The sequence below is a fragment of the Oryctolagus cuniculus genome, chromosome 17 (assembly GCF_051225735.1).
Source record: "Oryctolagus cuniculus isolate XC-2025 breed Fujian yellow rabbit chromosome 17, ASM5122573v1, whole genome shotgun sequence".
NCBI classification, from domain to species: Eukaryota; Metazoa; Chordata; class Mammalia; order Lagomorpha; family Leporidae; genus Oryctolagus; species Oryctolagus cuniculus.
The window spans coordinates 53,982,736-54,002,145 of NC_142883.1; the positions used below are offsets into that span (position 1 = coordinate 53,982,736).

At 52.4% G+C, this 19,410-nt stretch overlaps 1 protein-coding gene across 5 annotated transcripts in view; it reads left to right on the forward strand.

Moving 5' to 3' along the window:
- USP43 (ubiquitin specific peptidase 43) overlaps positions 1 to 19,410 on the forward strand; it is a 76,655-nt gene that overhangs the window by 42,416 nt on the left and 14,829 nt on the right. For 3 of the 5 annotated variants that reach the window (XM_070061382.2, XM_051825180.3, XM_089318378.1), the window contains 5 exons: positions 4,058 to 4,135; positions 5,459 to 5,585; positions 5,691 to 6,039; positions 14,889 to 15,047; positions 16,070 to 16,234. In XM_070061382.2, the coding sequence (XP_069917483.2) occupies positions 4,058 to 4,135; positions 5,459 to 5,585; positions 5,691 to 6,039; positions 14,889 to 15,047; positions 16,070 to 16,234 (878 nt within the window). The remainder of the gene's footprint in view (positions 1 to 4,057; positions 4,136 to 5,458; positions 5,586 to 5,690; positions 6,040 to 14,888; positions 15,048 to 16,069; positions 16,235 to 19,410) is intronic. The other 2 variants (XM_051825181.3, XM_089318377.1) reach the window with 2 other exon arrangements.

Below are 19,410 nucleotides of genomic sequence, written 5' to 3' on the forward strand. Positions count from 1 at the left end.
CAGGGGAGGAAGTCACATGGCCGTGTCTCCAGTGGCCCTCATTTGGAGAGCCTCCCTTCGTCCCTACTGTGGCCTGTCGCCATGTGCAGCCTTGCAAAGCCCCCGAGAAACACTTGTGCTCGACACATTCAGCGTGGGGCACTTTAGCTCATTCTCCCACAGACCTGAGGTTTTCAGTAAAGGCCCTACTTGGTCAATCAGAGCTGACTGAGTGTGCAATGTGGAGGTGGGCTCTCGTTTTCTAAAGAGACCAGGAAGCAGGGGAGGGCCAGCTGGGCTCCACCCCACCCCCACGTCCTCCTCAATTGGGAATGCTCTGCAGGGGTGGGGAGGCAGGACCTGCTCCAGCTAACGGAGAAGGAAGCCCCGGGGAACGGTACCTAGTCCTGGAGACGAGAGCTGTGTCCCTCTCCGTGCGTTCCACAGACGGTGCCTGGCTGCAGGTTCACCATCACTAGGCTGTGACAGGCACCTGGGAGATGTGAAGGCAAGGATGGGCTTTGGGGTAGTGGCAAAGGCAGCACCTGGGACATCCCTATCACATATCCCAGTGTCTAGACTTGAGTTCCTGCCCTGTTCCTGATTCCAGCTTTCTACTAACACACACACCCTGGAAGGCAGCAGGTGACAGCTCAAGTCCTTGTACTTGGGTCCCTACCACCCAAAGTGGGAGACCTGAATTGAATTCCTGGCTTCATCCTGGCCCTGCCTGGCTGTAGTAGGCATTTGGGGAGTGAACCAATGGCTTGAAGATGTCTGTCTGTCTGTCATCCGTCTCTGTGCCTTTCAAATAAATAAAATGAATACAAAAATTTTAAAATAGATGCTAAAGCAGCAGGACAGGGCAATCTAACATCTGCTGAATTTAATACTTTCTTTTAAAAAAAAAACTACAGCCTGTGCCTTGTATGTGTCTCTCCCCAACCCCTGCCCCCACTGGCCACCAGATCCTATTTTTTTTAAATGTAGGGTTTGGAAACAAACCAACAGACTGGTCTGTCACCAGAGAAGCACTGGGAGTTAGTAGAGCTACACAACAAGTTGGTCACCCAACGGGTGCCCCCTCCCGAGGCCACATCTGTCCTGCTGCACACCTGGTGTCCACTCAGTGCCAGCGTCTCCCTGGCACCTGGGCCCTGTGCACACCTCTCCAGCCCCTGGCAGCGCTGTCCTCGCTTCTGTCACCACCCCTCCCTCGCCTCCTTCACAGAGCCCTGCACTCAGCCTCTTGTTCTGCCTCCCCCTGCACCTTCTTGTTCTAGAAGTCTCCTCCTTTTTTAAAAAGACTTGTGACAACATACCCATAAGCTAAGAGTGACGTCTCCCAGGGTGCACATTAGCAGGAAGCTGGAATTGGGAGCAGATCTGGGCTCTGGACCTAGGCAGCAATCTGATATGAGATATGGGGGCTCCGAGCAGTGTCTTAGCCACTGTACATCATTTTTCAGGCTGAATTACAGCATATTCCATTGAGTGCATGTGTGACCCAGAAAGATGCCTCCTTGAAGAGTAACCCCCCCCCCCCCGCCCCTCCCTGGGGCTCTGCACTCTACCTGTGCCTTCCACCCGTGGTGATTCTGCTCTTGGTTCTGTCTGCCACCTATTGGTCAAGGGCCCACAGCTCTTTCTCCCCAACCCCGATTTTTCTCTGAGATACGGACCTGCCCGTCCTCCTGCAGTGTCTCATAGACTTACATCGCTTCTCAGTCTGGACTCTTCTTACCTAGGCCTTTCTTCTTCCCCTCCATAAGCCTCGTGACTCTACCATCTGCTCAGGAGCTCAAGCTGGGAGCCTGGGGTCATCCCTGGTCCCTCTCACCTTCTCCTGACACCCCTCCACCATCATCAGGTGGAATGTTCCTGATCCTGCTGCTTCCTCCGCTCCAATCCCTCCCCTCCACCTTAACCCACCATTGCCTGAGGTCAGCCCCTACCACCTCTTCACTTGGGTGCCCTGGCAGCCTCCTATTTGACTCACCTGCCTCTACCTGCGTTCACACTTGTGTGTTACAAACCCTCCAGTGGCTTCCGGCTGCCCACAGCATAAAGTGCACACTCCCAAGAGTGGCATACCATGCTATATGCCTCTCTCTGTGCCTCAAGTGTCCCAGCGCATACCTTTCCCCCGCTGAGCCCTCGACCTGTGCGATCTGTCCTGCCTCCTGCACCTACCTGCCTACCTTCTGCTCACCTGCCCTCCAGGGCATCAGGCATACTTTGTGGCTGCTGGCAGTGATCTCTCTGTGTGTGCTTCTCCCATCAGAGTCTGAGCTCCTTGAGGGTGGAGATGGTTCTGAACAGTGCTTGGACCAGCAGCATCCCTCCATGAATACAGCATGCTGCTGCCATTCCTCTTTAGCCAGGGCTCAGCCCCCAGGAGATGATTGTGCTGTCTGATGAAGGATCCGTCCCATGTAGAGAGAGGGCACTTGTGGGCTACAGCTTGCTCCTCTGCTCTTTTGTGGCCTGGGGAGTTTCCCTATGACAGAGTTGGCTTCATGCTTCCCTGTGAAGCCGGCAGTCTTCTTTTTCCTCATCCATGTTTATATTCCAGTTAAAATGTAGACTGGATTGAGGTCAAAATTTTATATTTATTGAGGGTGCGTGCTTAGCCTAGCCGTTAAGACATCCATATTTCACATAAGAGTACCAGGGTTTGATATCCAGGTCTGCTCCAGATTCCAGCTGCCAGCTAATGTAGACCCTAGGAGGCGGCAGGTGATGGCTCAAGTCGTTGGGTTCCTGCCGCCCATGTGGGAGACCTGGATGGAGTTCCCACCTCCTGGCTCTAGCCCTGGCCCAGGTAGGCCACTGCAGGCATCTGAAGAGCGGGCCAGCAGATTGGAGCTCTGTCTGTCTGTCTCATCTCTCTGCCTCTTGATTAATAGGCAGATAGATAGATAAGGCTAAAGGTTAACAAATGTGGCTTACATGGGAGTCCAACTCGGACTTTGGAATATGGTCTCCGCTACCCGGGATTAAATGACGCCCCACTCCCTGCTGCTCCCGTCAAGGTGTAGCTCCCCAGTTGCAGGCTTCCCTTGTTGAACAAACTGGGCACTTTGGGGGTCTTGAGAAAATAGCTTTAGACGAGGGCTCCCCAGTGTGTCTCCTCTGAAACAAGCATTTGTCTCAGACCTCCAGGCTCCCACGTGCAGGGGCTGAGCTGCTTCCAGGAGACTCAAGGCAGGGAGGAGGGAGGCAACCAGGCTGGGAAGGATTATAGTGGCAGAGCTGAGAGTTAGTCCCAGTCCTACCAACCAGTTAAAGGGCTTCTCCTCTGGAAGAGGTGAACGAGGGGACAGCAGTGGCGGCTGCGTGCCCATAGCTCATTCTCCCTGAGGCTACAGAACGAGGAGGAGGGGCGACTGGTGTCTGTAAGGCTCGCTGGGCAGTGAGAACGTCTCCCAGACACCCATTCCCAGCTCCCTCCTGGCTCCTGTTCTCGCGGGAAGTTGCCACCACCCAGCCTCTGGCCGTGTGACTCCCGTGAGTGCAAAGTCTTTTACTGCATCATCTTGGTAAAAGCCTGGGCCTCAGCTGACAGCTTCCTGTTTTCCTTGCAACAGTTTCTTACTAACTTTTTTGACCGTGGACTTCGCCGTCATGTGTTTCCCATTTCTTCTGCCTTGAGGCCAACCAGCTTTTCTGAAATGGGCAGGGCCGTGCAGATGGGAGGAGCTATAGGATGACACACACCAGAGGGTTTGGAAGATGACTTGGGTCCTGGAGCTGGGCTTCAGGGTGCTCCTGCGTGATGGTGGGGGTGGGAGTAGAGTTGAGAGGGTGTCAGCAGCTCTCTTAGGGCTTCAGCACCACTGGGTGTTTGTAGGCCAGTCGTGTCCAACTCCCCTGTACACATCACTGAGGTTTGAAACGGACAGTTGATCTGTGCCCCCATAGTAACCAAAAGCCCTTAGAGCTTGCAAGCTCCCAGAGCCATGGGGACGAGCATGAAGAGGTAGGTTTGCGACTGAGCCTTTAGCAGACCCAGCAGTGCCCCCGGTAGCTGGCCTAGGTTGACAGTCAGTTGGAGGCATTTGTGCTCTCTCCCCAGAGCTCTGCACCTGCGGAAGCCGGGGGGACCTCCCCACGTCAAGCTGGCCGTGGAGTGGGACAGCTCTGCCAAGGAGCGGTGAGTTCAAGGGCACTGGGGCTTTCTCCCTTCTCCCTGCCTTGGGCACCTTGGAGGCAGCTCTGCCCCTCTGCAGGTGGAATGCTGCAGGGTTGGGACAAATACTTGATTCGGAGGAAATCGCTGAATTTAGGGCACCGGGAAGCCCTAAACCTAAATCTGTTTCTTGCAGTTGCCTAAGGCCACCAGCTGCTATAGGGAAGAAATGGGATTTTTTGTTGTTGTTGTTGTTAAGACTTATTTATGGGGCCAGCGCCATGGCTCACTTGGTTAATCCTCCGCCTGTGGTGCCGGTGTCCCATGTGGGTGCTGGGTTCTAGTCCCGGTTGCTCCTCTTCCAGTCCAGCTCTCTGCTGTGGCCCAGGAGGGCAGTGGAGGATGGCCCAAGTGCTTGGGCCCCTGCACCCACATGGGAGACCAGGAAGGGGCACCTGGCTCCTGGCTTCGGATCAGTGCAATGCCGGCTGTGGTGGCCATTTGGGGAGTGAACCAATGGAAGGAAGACCTCTCTCTCTCTCTCTCTCTCTCTCTCTCTCTCTCTCTCTCTCTATCTATAAATCTACTTGTCAAATAATAATAATAATAAAAAGACTTATTTATTTATTTATTTGAAAAGTAGAGTTACAGAGAGAGAGGGAGAGACAGAGAGAGACATGGGTCTTCCACCCACTGGTTCATTCTGCAAATGCCTGCAATGGCTGGAGATGGGCTGAACTGAAGCCAGGAGCTTCTTCCAGGTCTCCCACGTGGGTGCAGGGGCCCAAGGACTTGGGCCATCTTCCACTGCTTTTCCAAGTGTATTAGCAGGGAGCTGGGTGGGAAGTGGAGCAGCCGGAACTCAAACCGGTGCCCATATGGGGTGCCGGTGCTGCAGACGGAGGTTTTATGTGTTACTCCCCATTGCCAGCCCCAGAGCTGGGATTTGAGCCCAGGCCATCTGGCTTGAGTCCCAACTCTGACTCTTTAACCACGACACTTGCCGGCCTGTCTACCACTGAGCGCGCTAGCCTCACTTTGAAAAAGGACAACGTTTGGGCCAGCGAGTGTTTATTGATCTCCTACGGGGTGCTAGGCTTTGTGCTCAGATGGGGGAACGAGCCCAGGATTGGGTCCCTGGAGGAGCTGGTGGGGGAGATGGATGATTCAGTAGATGGATGATTTAGAGGGGGCAGTCTGCTGAGTGAGACCGACGGAGGCCCAGGGTCCCCAGGAAGCCGCGGGCAAGGTGCTTTGGTTCACCGGTTTGCTGGCGGGAGAGGCGTGCACGCGCCGCCCTGGGAGTGGGGAGCCCTGAGCCCGCGGCTGTCCTCTGCCTTCCCGCAGCCTGTTCGGGAGCCTCCAGGAGGAGCGGGTCCAGGATGCCGACAGCGTGCGGCGGCAGCAGCAGGCACACCAGCAGCACAGCTGCACCCTGGACGAGTGTTTCCAGTTCTACACTAAGGAGGAGCAGGTCCCGCCCTGGGTCCTCTCCCTTGGCCGGGAAGGGGGCTGGGCGGCCCCGCGGTGGGGGCTCTGGGTGGGGCGTGGCCTCACGGCCCCGTGGCTTCCTTTGCAGCTTGCGCAGGACGACGCGTGGAAGTGCCCGCACTGCCAGGTCCTGCAGCAGGGCACGGTGAAGCTGAGCTTGTGGACCCTGCCCGACATCCTCATCATCCACCTCAAGAGGTTCTGTCAGGTCGGGGAGAGGAGGAACAAGCTGTCCACGCTGGTCAAGTTTCCGCTGTCGGGACTCAACATGGCCCCCCACATGGCCCCGAGGGGCAGCAGCGCCACGACGGGGCCGGGCCCCTGGCCCTCCTGGCAGCAGCCGGCCTGCCTGCCCACCACCTACCCACTGGACTTCCTGTACGACTTGTACGCCGTCTGCAACCACCATGGCAGCCTGCAAGGTGGGCATTACACAGGTGAGCCTGGCCCAGCCTCAGCGTGCCCCCAGAACTGGCGCCCCGTGAGCGCTGAGCCCTCTCGGGCGCCCCCTGTGGGCTGGCTGCTCCCCCACGTCGAGCAAGAGGCCAGGGCGCCTGGTCCCAGCCGACGTCGGTGCAGGTGTGGTGCTTGGGATCTAAGTTGGTTACGGCCTGGATCTTTAACCCTTAGAGGAAGATAATTATTGGAACCGAGAGGGGAATGGTTGCCTTCATCTGTGATCCCACACAGCGGATTTGCCTTTTTTTTTTTTTTTTTTTTTAATTCTGTGGGGTGTTTTTAATTTTTAGTCGTGGGGAATTTTTAGTCGTGGGAGGAACTTGGAAAGACACAATACAAATGTCTCGGCAATTCTCAGCGGTTTGTGCTGATCCTTTTTTATTATTTTTTAATTTAAAAAATGTATTTGAAAGGCAGAGTTACAGAGAGAGAGAGACCTAGAGAGAAGGAGCTCTTCTAACCACTGGTTCTCTCCCCAAATGGCCCAAATGACCCAAATGACCAGGGCTGGGCCAGGCCAAAGCCAGCAGGCTGGGACTCCACATAGGTCTTCCATGTGAGTGGCAGGGACTTGAGCACTTGGGCCATCCTCTCCTGCTCTGCCAGGTGCATTTGCAGGGAGCTGGATCAGAAGTGGAGCAGCCAGGACTTGAACCAGTGCCTGTATGGGATGCTGGTGTCACAGGTGTTGGCTTAATCCACTGCACCACAGCACTGGCCCAGCAAGTGACTTCTAACATGGACAAGTCCCCAAACTTGGGTGCTATAGGTGGAGATCAGCTCCCTTGGTTAGGGGCAGCAGCGTACCCTGTGGGAGCCTCCTAAGAACAGGTGATGGGATCTTGACAGTTTGAGTTTTTCTGTATCAGAAAGTGCCTCTGTGCCCGGCCTTGACTGACAGCCCTGTTGGACCTGGAATTCAAGATTGACAACCATGTTCCCACAGGCTTTGGACCTTGTTGGTCCGTGGGGACTGGAGTCTGGGATGGGGTCTTGTTACTGAGACAGGGGAGGCCTGTTGCTTTCCCAGTCGCAATAGCAGTGAGTTGGATCAGAAGAGAAGGAGCTGAGACTTGAACCTGCACTTGAATTTGGGATGCTATTGTTGCAAGAGGTGGCTGTGCTGCACCACACTGCTGGCCCCTTATGCTCTTTTTTAAATTTAATTTTTGGAGTAGATAATATGTTCCTGTGGTTCCAAAACGAGGTAAAGACTATACATGTTCCTACATCTGGGATCCTGCTCTGGTCCCAGGCAGTCTTTTCCCGAGTTTTGGAATGCAATTACAGCAGATGCAAATAGGCGGGGGGTTGGTCCAGGGCCCCCTTCACTTCACAGAACCCAAGGATGCCCGAGTTCCTTTATAAAATGGTGTAGCATTTGCATATCCTCCCATACACTTTATTTTTAAAAAATTAGTTAATTTGAGAGGCAGAGAGCGAGAGCAAGCAAGCGAGCTCCTATCCACTGACTTCACTCCCAAAGGCCCACAGTGGCCAGGGCTGTGCCGGACCAAACCCAGGAGCAGGGAACTCCGTGCAGGTCTCCCATATGGGTGGCAGGAAGCCAGCTCCTTGAGGCATCACTGCTGCCTCCCAGGCTCTGCTTTGGTAGGAAGTGGAACTGGGAGACAAAGCTGTGGAGCAAACCCTCGCACTCCAATACGGGACGTGGGCATCCTGGCTGACTTCTTAACCACCTGGCCCTCTTTTAAGTCCTCTTTAGATTATTTGTGACACCTCATACACTGTAAAGGCTTTACAAATAGCTGTTATACTCTATCGTGTAGGGGATAATGACAAGAGAAAAATCTGTGTTCAGTTCAGATGCAAATCCCTCACCTCCAAATATTTTTGTTCTAAGGTTGATTGATTCCATGTATGCAGAATGTATGGGTCTCGAGGGCTAAGTGTATACAGTTGTGTCTAAGCTTTGCTCCCCGCACTCCTTTTATTTATTTATTTTTTAGGATTTATCTATTTGAGAAGCAGAGTTCCAGAGGGAAATCTTCCATCCACTTGTTCACTCCCCAAATAGCCACAACAGCTGGCCAGGCCGAAGCCAGGAGACTGGAAATCTGTCCAGATCCCTCAACGAGGGTGCAGGGACCCAAGCACTTGGGCCATCTTCCACTGCTTTCCCAGGCCATAGCAGAGAGCTGGATCAGAGTGGAGTAGCTGGGACTTGAACTGGTGCTTGTGTGTGATGCCTGTGGTGTCACAAACTGTTGCCTCACAATTCCACTCCCTGTCCCCTCCCCCCTCGCCCTTGTACTCTTTTTTTTTTTTTTTTTTTTTTAAGATTGATTTATTTGAAAAGTAGTTACAGAGAGAAAGAGAGATATCTTCCATCCACTAATTCCCCAAATGGCCACAATGGCTGGAGCTGAGCCAGGCAGAAGCCAGGAGCCAGAAGCTTCTTCCAGGTTTCCATGTGGTTACAGGAAGGAGCCCAAGGACTTGGGCTGTCCTTTGTTGCTTTCCAAGGCACATCAGCAGCGAGCTGGATCAGAAGTAGAGCAGCCGGGACTCGAACTGGTGCCCATATGGGATGCTGGTGTTACAGACAGCAGCTTTACCTGCTACTCCACAACACCAGTCCCTCTTATATTCCTTTTAAGCACAAGGATAGAATTCTATGTACATAATTCTATATGGGCTTTTTTCTTTCACATTTTTTAATTTATTTTACCCATTCAAAAGGCAGAGAGAGACAGAGATCTCCTCCTGTCTGCTGGGTCACTCCCCAAATGCTTGCGACAACCCAGCCTAGCCCAGGCTGGGGCTGAAGCTGGGAGCTCCATCCAGGTCTCCCACATGTGTGGCAGGAACCCATGCACTTGGGTCACCACCACTGCATCGCAGGGTGCACATTAGTGGGAGGCTGGAGTCAGGCTCTGGAGCCGGGAAGCACAGGCACTCAGGAGTGGGAGTGGGAGCTGGGTGTTGTAACCACTGCACTTTCTGCCCAGAGCTCCTTGTTTCATACAGTCTCTCAGTATTTCCTTATGGGTGGGTACCACAGTTTATTTCATGGACATAGAGGCTCTTTCCAAATTTTCATTATAATGCACTGAATAGCTTTGTACATTGTATCACTGTGTGTGTGTGTGTGTGTGTGTGTGTGTGTGTGTGAACTTTCCCCTTCTTTGTGGCAGGTGGAATAATACAATCTCCCGGTTCTCTCTGTGCTGTAGTCCTAAGGATCTGAATTGTTGACGTGACGTGGCGAGCCTGGGTGCAGGTGATGGATTGCTGGCCCTAAGACACAGAGCTGCCCCTGGGCTGCCTCGGTGGACTCGGGTCCTTTCAGTGTGAAAAAAGATGCTGCAGGGGTTGGAGTGATGCAGCACCAGGTCCCTGCTGGCCTTGACAGTGGGCAAGCTGGGGGAGGGTATGAAAAGGAAGAAAACAGGTCATCTCCATGGCCCGCCAGGAGCACGGCAGGAATCGGTTCAGATGTTTGACTTCTGTGGGTCCCATCAGCCACAGGTTGAAAGTATTGGGAAAGAGAGAATTGCATCTGTCTTGAACGTGAACCGTGCTGTACGTGTGTATTGTCCAAGCCCCAAAGTGTGGGTGAATTGCACTCGCTAGTAGTTTAGCGTTTTCTTCCTTTTTTTCTTTTTGACTTATTTATTTATTTGAAAGAGTTATACAAAGAGAGAAGAAGAGGCAGAGAGAGAGAGAGAGAGAGAGAGAGAGAGAGAGAGAGAGAGGTATAGGTCTTCCATCTGATGGTTCAACTCCCAATTTGCCGCAATGGCCGGAGCTGCGCCAATCTGGAGCCAGGAGCCAGGAGCTTCTTCTGGTTCTCCCACATGGGTGCAGGGGTCCAAGGACTTGGGCCATCTTCCACCGCTTTCCCAGGCCATAGCAGAGAGCTGGATTGTGAGTGGAGCAGCCAGGACTCGAACTGGTGCCCATATGGGATGCCGGCACTGCAAGTGGTGGTTTTACCCGCTATGCCACAGTGCCATCTCCTCTTCATTTTTTCTTTCCTTGTCCTTTTTTTTTGATACTTGAGATTTCCTCAGCTGCATCTTCCAATGTGTTACTGAGCTGTTTTCACTTCACTTTGGCTCTCGTGATTTTAACTTGTAAGTGCTCCTTCTTGACCTAGATTTTTTTTTTAATTCATAATTTTTTTTTTTTTTTTAAGAAACAGACACAGAAAGTGCCCATCTGCTGGCTCACTCACAATGCTCACCACAGCCAGGCTGAGGCTGGGAGCCCAGAACTCCATCTGGATCTTCCCCGAGGGCGGCAGGGACCCAACTACCTGAGCCGCTGCCTGCTGCCTCCCAGGGTCTGCTCTAGTACAGAGCTGGAGTCCGGAGCCGGAGCTGGGAATTGAACCCAGGCACTGCAGGATGGGACACGGGCAGCCTAAGCTCCTGGCCCTCCAGTCCTGGGCCTCTGGGGTCTCAGCTGGCTCCCTTCCTGCCCACTGCTCCACGGGCACTCAGAGTGGACTCCCTCAGCTTGTCACCGCCACCCCATCTGCTGGGCTCTTGACATCTGAGCCACCGCCTTCTCTCCCATTGTCTTTTTTTTTTTTTTTTTTTTTTTTTGACAGGCAGAGTGGACAGTGAGAGAGAGAGACAGAGAGAAAGGTCTTCCTTTGCCGTTGGTTCACCCTCCAATGGCTGCTGCAACCAGCGTGCCGTGGCCAGCGCACTGCACTGATCAGAAGCCAGGAGCCAGGTGCCTCCCCTGGTCTCCCATGCGGGTACAGGGCCCAAGCACTTGGGGCATCCTCCACTGCACGCCCAGGCCACAGCAGAGAACTGGCCTGGAAAAGGGGCAACTGGGACAGAATCCGGCGCCCCAACCGGGACTAGAACCCGGGGTGCCAGAGCTGCAGGCAGAGGATTAGCCTAGTGAGCTGCGGCGCCGGCCTCCCATCGTCTCTTAGCACTGTGGGTCTGTTCCATTCTAGTTCTTTCACTTTCTGCAAGTTTGCTCATTTCACTACACTGTAAAAACCTGAGGGCCAGGTGTTGGCCTGGTGATCAAGACACTGCTTGGGAGGCCAGCGTCCCGTACCAGAGTCGCCGAGCGTGAGCCGCAGCTCTGCCCTCTGGTGCAGCTTCCTGGGTGCACCCTGGGAAGCAGCTGCTGGCTCAGGTAGTAGGGACCCTGCCACCCACGTTAGAGACCTAGCTTGACCTGGCTCCTGGCTTTGGCCTCAGCCTCATTGTGGGCCTTTGGAGAGTGAACCAGCGGATGGGAGATCCTTCTGTCTCTGTCTCTCTTCTTCTCAAATAAATATGTAAACAAAAATTTGGAAAAAGAGAAGGGCCGCAAAGCTTGCCGAGTTTGGTTATATTTGCTCAGTCTCTGAGCTGCCTCTGTGCCACTTTACATCAGTTGAGTAGGTCACAGCTGCCCGGGGGGCAGTGAGCCTCCATAGCCAAGGCTCTCACACCTGTGGATTCAGCCGGCTGCAGGTGGGACGCATTGGGAAAGGAGATGTAACCACATCCACCCTGAACATGAAGACTTTCTTCTTAGTGTCCCCGCACAAGGCCACGGAGCAGCGATGTATGCAGTGCCTATGTTGCATTTTGTGTTACCCGGCCTCTGAGATGAGTGAAAATATATGGCGGGGTGTGTGCCGGTTCCAGGCAGACACCATGCCCTTTTTTACCAGGGACTTGGCTGTCTGTGGGTCTTGGTACCACGGGGCATCCTGGGGCCAGTGCCCTATTGATTCTGAGGGGTGGCTGCATTTTCACAACTCACACAGCCTGTGCATGAAGGACGGTAACTCACAGTGTTGGCATCCCATTGTCAGGGCGCCCGTTGGAGTCCTGGCTGCTCCATTTCTGATCCAGCTCCCTGCTACTGTGCCTGGGAAAGCAGCCGAAGGTGGCTCATGTTTGGGCCCCTGCCACCTACCTGGGGGACTGGATGGAGTCCCTTGCCATTACAGCCATTTGGGGAGTGAACCAGCGGATGGTAGATTCTCTCTCTCTCTCTCTCTTTCTATTTCTCTCTCTTTCAAATAAGTAAGTAAATCTTAAAAAAAAATTTAGTGAAAAGTCTTGATCCTGCCTTTGTTCCTCATCTATTTCATCCCCATACCAGGTGAATAGTCTTAGTAGTTTCTAGTCGATTCTTCCATAGTTTCTTTGTGTAAATATAAATAATTTTAAGTATATTTTCATATGCAAATATGTATTCTTATTTATCATATTTCTTTCCACCCCTAATTTAAGTAAAACACTGTTTGCTTTATTGCATCTGGTTTTTTTATTCCCCTTAAAATATATTTTGGAAGTATTTTCACATCCTCATGTATAGAAAGCTCCTCCACCCTCTTTGATGAATGCACTGAACAGATGTGACAGTTTCTTAAGAAAATGCCCAAGGATGGACATTGGGCTGGTGAATTCTTTTGCTGTTAAAACTGTTTCTGTCATGGGGTCAGCACTGGTGGCTCAATGGATTAAGCCTCCGCCTGCAACGCTGGCATCCCATATAGGCACTGGTTCGAGTCCTGCCTGCTCTGCTTGCGATCCAGCTCCCTGTTAATGCACCTGGGAAAGCAGTGGAAGATGGTCCAAGTCCTTGGGCCCCTGCCATATACATGGGAGACCTGGGAGAAGCTCCTGCCTCCTGGCTCCAGCCTGGCCCAGCTCTGGCCCTTGTGGCCATTTGGGGAATGGAGCAGTGGATGGAAGACCTTTCTCACGCTCTGTCTCCCCTCTCTATCTGAAACTCTGACTTTCAAATAAATAAATAAATCCTAAAAAAAAAAAAAAAAACACTTTCTGGCATAACCCTTTACAAATGTCATTTCCTGCAAAGTAGGATGGTTGCGATGGCTGGGCCAACAATCGATCCTGCACAAGGGGGAGGGATCCCTCTTCCCTATGGCCTTTCTGGTAGAGGCAGGCTGATTGATGGACTGATTGTGTCTGTGATAGAGATAGGCCTCTCGGAGGATGTCACTTGTAGGCCAAGAACTGAGAAAGAGCCAGAACCAGCCACGTGAATAATGGGAGGAATTGTGTTTGGGGGCAGCACTGGCAGCATGGGCAAAGGCTCTACGGCAGAGGGTGTCTTGTATGTTTAAGGCATGATGATAGTATGTCGTGGCTGGCTGTGTTGTGGTCCAGAGATGAGTGACACGGGATGGAGCAGGAGAAGTGGGCACGCCCAGATCGGGTAGGGTACCCTAGTCCATGCATAAGAGTTTGGTTTTTTCCAGAAGGGTGATGGGAAGCATTTGAAGGGTTGAAGCAGCGGAGCAAGGAGGTGACCTAGTGTACCAGTAGAAATAATCACTCTGCCCTGGGATTCCAGCCAGGAGGATGCGTCTGGTGTGACGTGGGTGTTGACAGTCAAGGTGCTGCCGGGAGTTTTGGAAGGAGGATCAGTAAGACTGGCTTTTTGGATCGGCTATGTGGTGAGAGGACCAAGGAAAGGGCAAAGGTGAACTCCCAAGTAGCCAGCTTGGGTCAGCGTGGGGGTCACCTTATGCAGGTCCAGTCCAACACCTGTTTTTCTGTAGCCCTCAAGTTAAAAATGTTTTTTTGTTTTGTTTTGTTTTTGACAGGCAGAGTTAGTGAGAGAGAGACAGAGACAGAGACAGAAAGAAAGGTCTTCCTTCCGTTGGTTCACCCCCTCCCCCCCCGCCCCGCCAAGTGGCCGCTATGGCCAGCGTGCTGCGCCGATCTGAAGCCAGGAGCCAGGTGCTTCCTCTTGGTCTCCCATGCAGGTGCAGGGGCCAAGGACTTGGGCCATCCTCCACTGCACTCCCGGGCCACAGCAGAGAGCTGGCCTGGAAGAGGGGCAACCGGGACAGAATCCAGCGCCCCGACCAGGACTAGAACTCGGGGTGCCGGCGCCGCAGGCGGAGGATTAGCCAAGTGAGCTGCGGTGCCGGCCTAAAATGGTTTTTACGATTAAAAAAAATTGTTCTCAATTAAACAATGTGTATAGAAAGAGAGAGAGGCGAGGCAGCCAGCTTCCCCAGATACCCACAACAGCTGGGACTGGACCCCTGAAGCTGGCTAGAAGCTGGGAAGTCAACCCAGGTCTCATGCGGGTGACTGGACCCAACTGCTGGAGGCCTCACTGCTCCTCCTCGCGTGCACATTAGCAGGAAGCTGGAGTCGGAGTCAGAGACGGGCACTGAGCCCAGGCCCTTCGACGAGCACCCTGGGCCTCCTAACCAGTGTCTTCACTGCTGGGTCAAATGCCCACCCCAGTGTTACAATTCTGGGGTGGGGAGAGAACAGGGAGGAGAACATATGACAGAGAGTCTATATGACCTGCAACGCCTGTGTTTGACATGAAAAGCAGAGTTTATTACCATCCAGATATGTGGTTTAGGGTGCCATCCAGTGAGTTGTGGAAGGCAAAGAGAAGGTTCTTCTGTTGTAGTGGTTTGGCACGTATTGAGATTCGTGTTTATGAAGTTCCCTTAAATATTTGACTTCAGTTCCTAGGTAGAAATGAAGCACACCATCATCCCAGCAGTGATTCTCATTTGACCATTACTGTGTGCATCTCGAAGCTTTTCAGCCGAGATGGGGTGAAATGGGAGTTACTGTCTGATCACAGAACCTGGAACTCATTGGTTGCTGTTGTTGATTTGGCCTTATGATGGGCACCACAGATAAAAGAGCAGCCTTCTTTACTAGTAAGAATCTGGGAATATCATTTACTTATCTTTCTGCACAAATGTCATTTGTGGGCCATACATGGGCTGTTTTTGTGTTTCATTCTATTATACACACACCCATTTGCCTACTATGCCGGTAAGCAGTGTCTTCCTGCCGTGGGTTGAGACTGGGGATTTGGGCCTTTGTAGCCTACTGCAGGAACTCCCTGGATGGCCACTGGTACAGCTACGATGACAGCACGGTGGAACCTCTCCAGGAAGACGAGATCAGCACCAGAGGGGCCTACATCCTGTTTTATCAGAAGCGGAACAGCATCCCGCCCTGGTCAGCCAGCAGCTCCATGAGAGGTGGGTGCCGGGGCCCAGGAGAGGACAGGGGCTTTGGGAAGTCACCGTAAGACTTGGGAAGATGCTCGGCTGGCCATCGGCCAGAAGAGCGAGGCAGGCATCTCAGAGAGGAGGCTCCTGGACCATTTGTCAAGGTGGCCATGTGGGGTGGACATGTTTTATACTTCAAGAAAGGGAGAAAGGATGCTGCCTTTTTTTTTTTTTTTTTTTTTTTTTTTGGTAGCCAGGGGAGGTGACTCTTGGGACTGTAGGATTCCACACTCACACCGAGCCAGATGCATTTAAGCGTGTGCCATTACACCTGTGTTAGTCCCTCGAGAAAGGAAGGGGAAGCTACGAGGGACACTCTGAAAAGTGCCGAAGTTGACCCTTTTATCTTACTGGTTTCACTCTGCAAACTACTCATCTTTCTCTGTGGACCGAGCAAGGATTTTAAAGAATTGATCCGGGGTTCTGGTTATGGCCGCTGGAACATGGCCGAATAAAAGCCAAGAGCCTTCAGCAAATCTACATCCAATGTAGTGCAAGTCCAGGCACGTTTTGCAGAAGGCAGAACAAAGCTCCGTCGCAGAGTCTGCAGGTTTTCTTATTGTCTACACACAAAAGACAAAGCGAAGGTGTCTTTAACGCCCGTTATAAAAGAATTGATTTCCCTAGACCGGGGGCATGCTCCTGCTCTCTTGTGGGCACCGGGGCTGGGATGCTGTTACTCTCAACTGTGGGTAATAAAGTCCTTTGGCTTGGGGAAAACACCTTATGTGAGGAGCTGGGGCTGGTGACAAGTAGTCTCGTGGGAAGGATTTCATTACCCATCAGTGTGCTTTCCTGCACGTCCGAGGGCCGTCACCTGGGTACCCACTTCCGGGTTCCGCTCTGGTCCTTAGCTTCTGTTTCTGCAGTGGGACTCTGGTTCTGTCGTTCCAGGGGCGGACGTGGGGATGGGAGTGTGGCCACGAGACGCTCTCGTGGGCCCCCAGGGCGGTGGGTCAGGTGCAGCCTGCCTCTCTCTGCTCTTTCTGCAGGCTCCACCAGCTCCTCCTTGTCCGACCACTGGCTCATGAGGCTCGGGAGCACCAACGGCAGCACGAGGGGGAGCCTGCTGTCCTGGAGCTCCGCCCCCTGCCCCTCGCTGGCCCGGGTGCCCGACTCTCCCATCCTCACCCACAGCCTCGGCACTCAGGAAAAGGGTATGCTGGCTCACTTTGCTGATTTTATGTTCTATCATGGCCATTACTCCTCCTCTTTCTATTTTAATTTTTTAAAAATGGATTTATGCGAGGGGTGAGCATTTTGCCTAGTGATTGAGACCTGCGTGGGACACTTGCATCCATATTGGAGTGCTTGTGTTTGAATCCCAGTTTCTCCTCGGATTGCAGCCACCTGCTAATGTGCACCCTGGGAGGTGACCAATGATGGTGGCTCCAGTAGTTGGGCTCCTGCCTCGCATGTGAGAGACACGGATTGAGTTGCTGCATCTCACCCTTGGAATCTGGGGCAGGAAACCAGTGTCTGTCTCTGTGCCTTTCAAGTACATTTTTTGAAATTTAAAAAAACAAAATGAGAGACCTAAGTTTATTTATTTGAGAAGCAGAGAGGATTAGAGGGACAGAGAGAGTTCTCATTCGCTGATTCATTCCCTAGATGCGGGTAATGGCTAAGGTTTGGCCAGGCTGAAGCTGGGGACCAGGAACTCAAATGAGGTCTCCCATGTGGGTGCCAGGGATGCAGCTACTTGAACTGTTACTACTGCCTCCCAGAGTGTTCATTAACAGGAAGCTGGAGTTAGAAGCTAGAGCCGGGTATCGAACTAGGGATGCTGCTGTACGATGCAGTGTCTTAATTGATGTCTCAGCTTCCAGGCCAAATGTCTACCGCAGCTCCTCCTCTCTATCAAGGTGTTGGCACATCTTAGCCTTGAGTGTAGAGGGTCAGTCACTTCCAGGAGTTTATTTATTTCTCAATAGAAGGTCTTCCATGAGCTGCCCTGCCTGTCTGCTCTCCCTGTCTATGACCCTCCGGCCACAGGCACAGTCTTTACTCAACATATGTAGATTTGACAACCATGGATACAAGCAACCATGGCAAGACAACATTCAGAACAAAAATTGCACCTGTATTGAACAAGTACAGATTTTTTTTTTTTTTGCTGTTATCCCTAAACAATGCAGTGTAACAACTGTGTACATAGAATTTGCAGTGTCTTAGGTATTGCAGGTAACCCAGAGGTGATTCAAAGTATGAGGGAGGATGTACACAGCTTATGCCACCTATATAAGCCACTGGAGCATCCTCGGGTTTTGGTGTCTGTAAGAGGTCCTGGACTCAGTCCCAGTGGATACCGAGGGACACCTGGACATTCTTTCTCTGCTCCATGGAGCTCACTGTCTCAGGAGGAATACAACAGGTAGACAAGTGAACGATGCAGTCATGTGATGTATTGCAGGGGTAAGAGCAGGGAGGAAGAAGGTACCGAGGGAGGGGAAGGCAGGCTCCAAGGGCCCCGGCAGACAGGGCAATGGGGGACGAGCTTTCTGAGGAGGGGAGGTTGAGTAGAGATCGTAGTGACTTGGAGAGTGGCTCGTGTGGAAGTCTGAGATGTGTGTTTCAGACTTAGTGGAGCACCCAAGGGTGAAGGTTGGGAGTGATTACGGATGTGTGTGAGGTGTGGAAGAAAACACAGCTGTGGCCAAGGCCAAGTGCACGCAGGGCAGAGAGTGACGGGAGGTAGACAGGCCTGATCAGAACTAGCTAAACGTTTGGAGCCTAGGTGAGCTTGGGACTTTATTCCCAGTGCAGTGGAGACGTAATGCACCTGATTCATATATATATATATTTTTTAAATTTTTTGACAGGCAGAGTGGACAGTGAGAGAGACAGAGAGAAAGGTCTTCCTTTGCCGTTGGTTCACCCTCCAATGGCCGCCACGGCTGGCGCACCGCGCTGATCCGATAGCAGGAGCCAGGTACTTATCCTGGTCTCCCATGGGGTGCAGGGCCCAAGTACTTGGGCCATCCTCCACTGCACTCCCTGGCCACAGCAGAGAGCTGGCCTGGAAAAGGGGCAACCGGGACAGAATCCGGCGCCCCAACCAGGACTAGAACCTGGTGTGCCAGCGCCGCAGGCGGAGGATTAGCCTAGTGAGCCGTGGTGCTGGCCTCTGATTCAAATTTTTAGAGGCCTTTTTTGGCTGCTAAAGGCCAGGTAGGCGGCTGCTTGTGGGTCCATCCAGGTGAGAGAGAGGTGGCTTGGACCCATGTGTTCAGTAAAAGATGGTCAACTTGTGGGTGTATTTTGAAGACGGAGGAACAGCCTTTGCTGATATGGGGTGTGAGGGAAACAGCACATCAATATTCAGATGGTCCTGTTTAGGGGAGACCTGAAGATCGTGCAGGGAAGCAGGGGGTGATGATAGAAGCCAAGTCTTAGTGAGAACCCAGTGTGTCTGTGTGTGTATTGCAACTTCACGAGGCCAGTGTCGCGGCTCACTAGGCTAATCCTCAGCCTGCGGCGCCGGCACACCGGGTTCTAGTCCCGGTCAGGGCGCCAGTTCTGTCCCGGTTGCTCCTCTTCCAGTCCAGCTCTCTGCTTGGCCTGGGAAGGCAGTGGAGGATGGCCCAGGTCCTTGGGCCCCTGCACCCGCATGGGAGACCAGAAAGAAGCACCTGGCTCCTGGCTTCGGATCGGTGCAGCGCTGGCTGTAGTGTCCATTTGGGGGGTGAACCAACAGAAGGAAGACCTTTCTTTCTGTCTCTCTCTGCCTGTCAAAAAAAAAAAAAAAAAAGAAAGAAAAAAGAAAAAGAAAAGAAACTTCACGGAAAATTTATTTTTGTAAGAATTTTTTTGAAAGCTGTACATAGTTTTTTCATAATGCTCATGGGAGAGCCCTTATCTGAATGGATTTTATTTTTTAATTCCATTTTTCAAGAACTTTTTGAAGTGTCTTCATTCCTGTGTGTGTGTGTATGTGTGTATCCATCTGCATCTTTAGCCTCTGTCCTAAACTAGAAACTGGTAGTACATGCAGAATTATGTTTTTAGTTTCCTTATTTCCTATCCTCTCCTAATTTAGTTATTGTAAGCCAGACTTTCAGAAGTCTTATGTATTTATTTGAAATGGAGAGAAAGAAAGAGAGAGCTCGCATCCTCTGGTTCACTCCCAACAGCTGGGGTTGGGCTGAGGCTGCAGCCTGGAGCCAGGAACTCAGTTCAGGAGCTCAGATCCTGGAGCCAATACTGCTGCCTCTCTGTGCATTGGCAGGCAGCGGGAATCAGGAGTGGGAGCCAGGAATTGCACCCAGCACTCCAGCATGGGATGGGGATGTGCTAAGTGCTGGGCCAAATGCCCACCTCCAAGTTTCTTAAA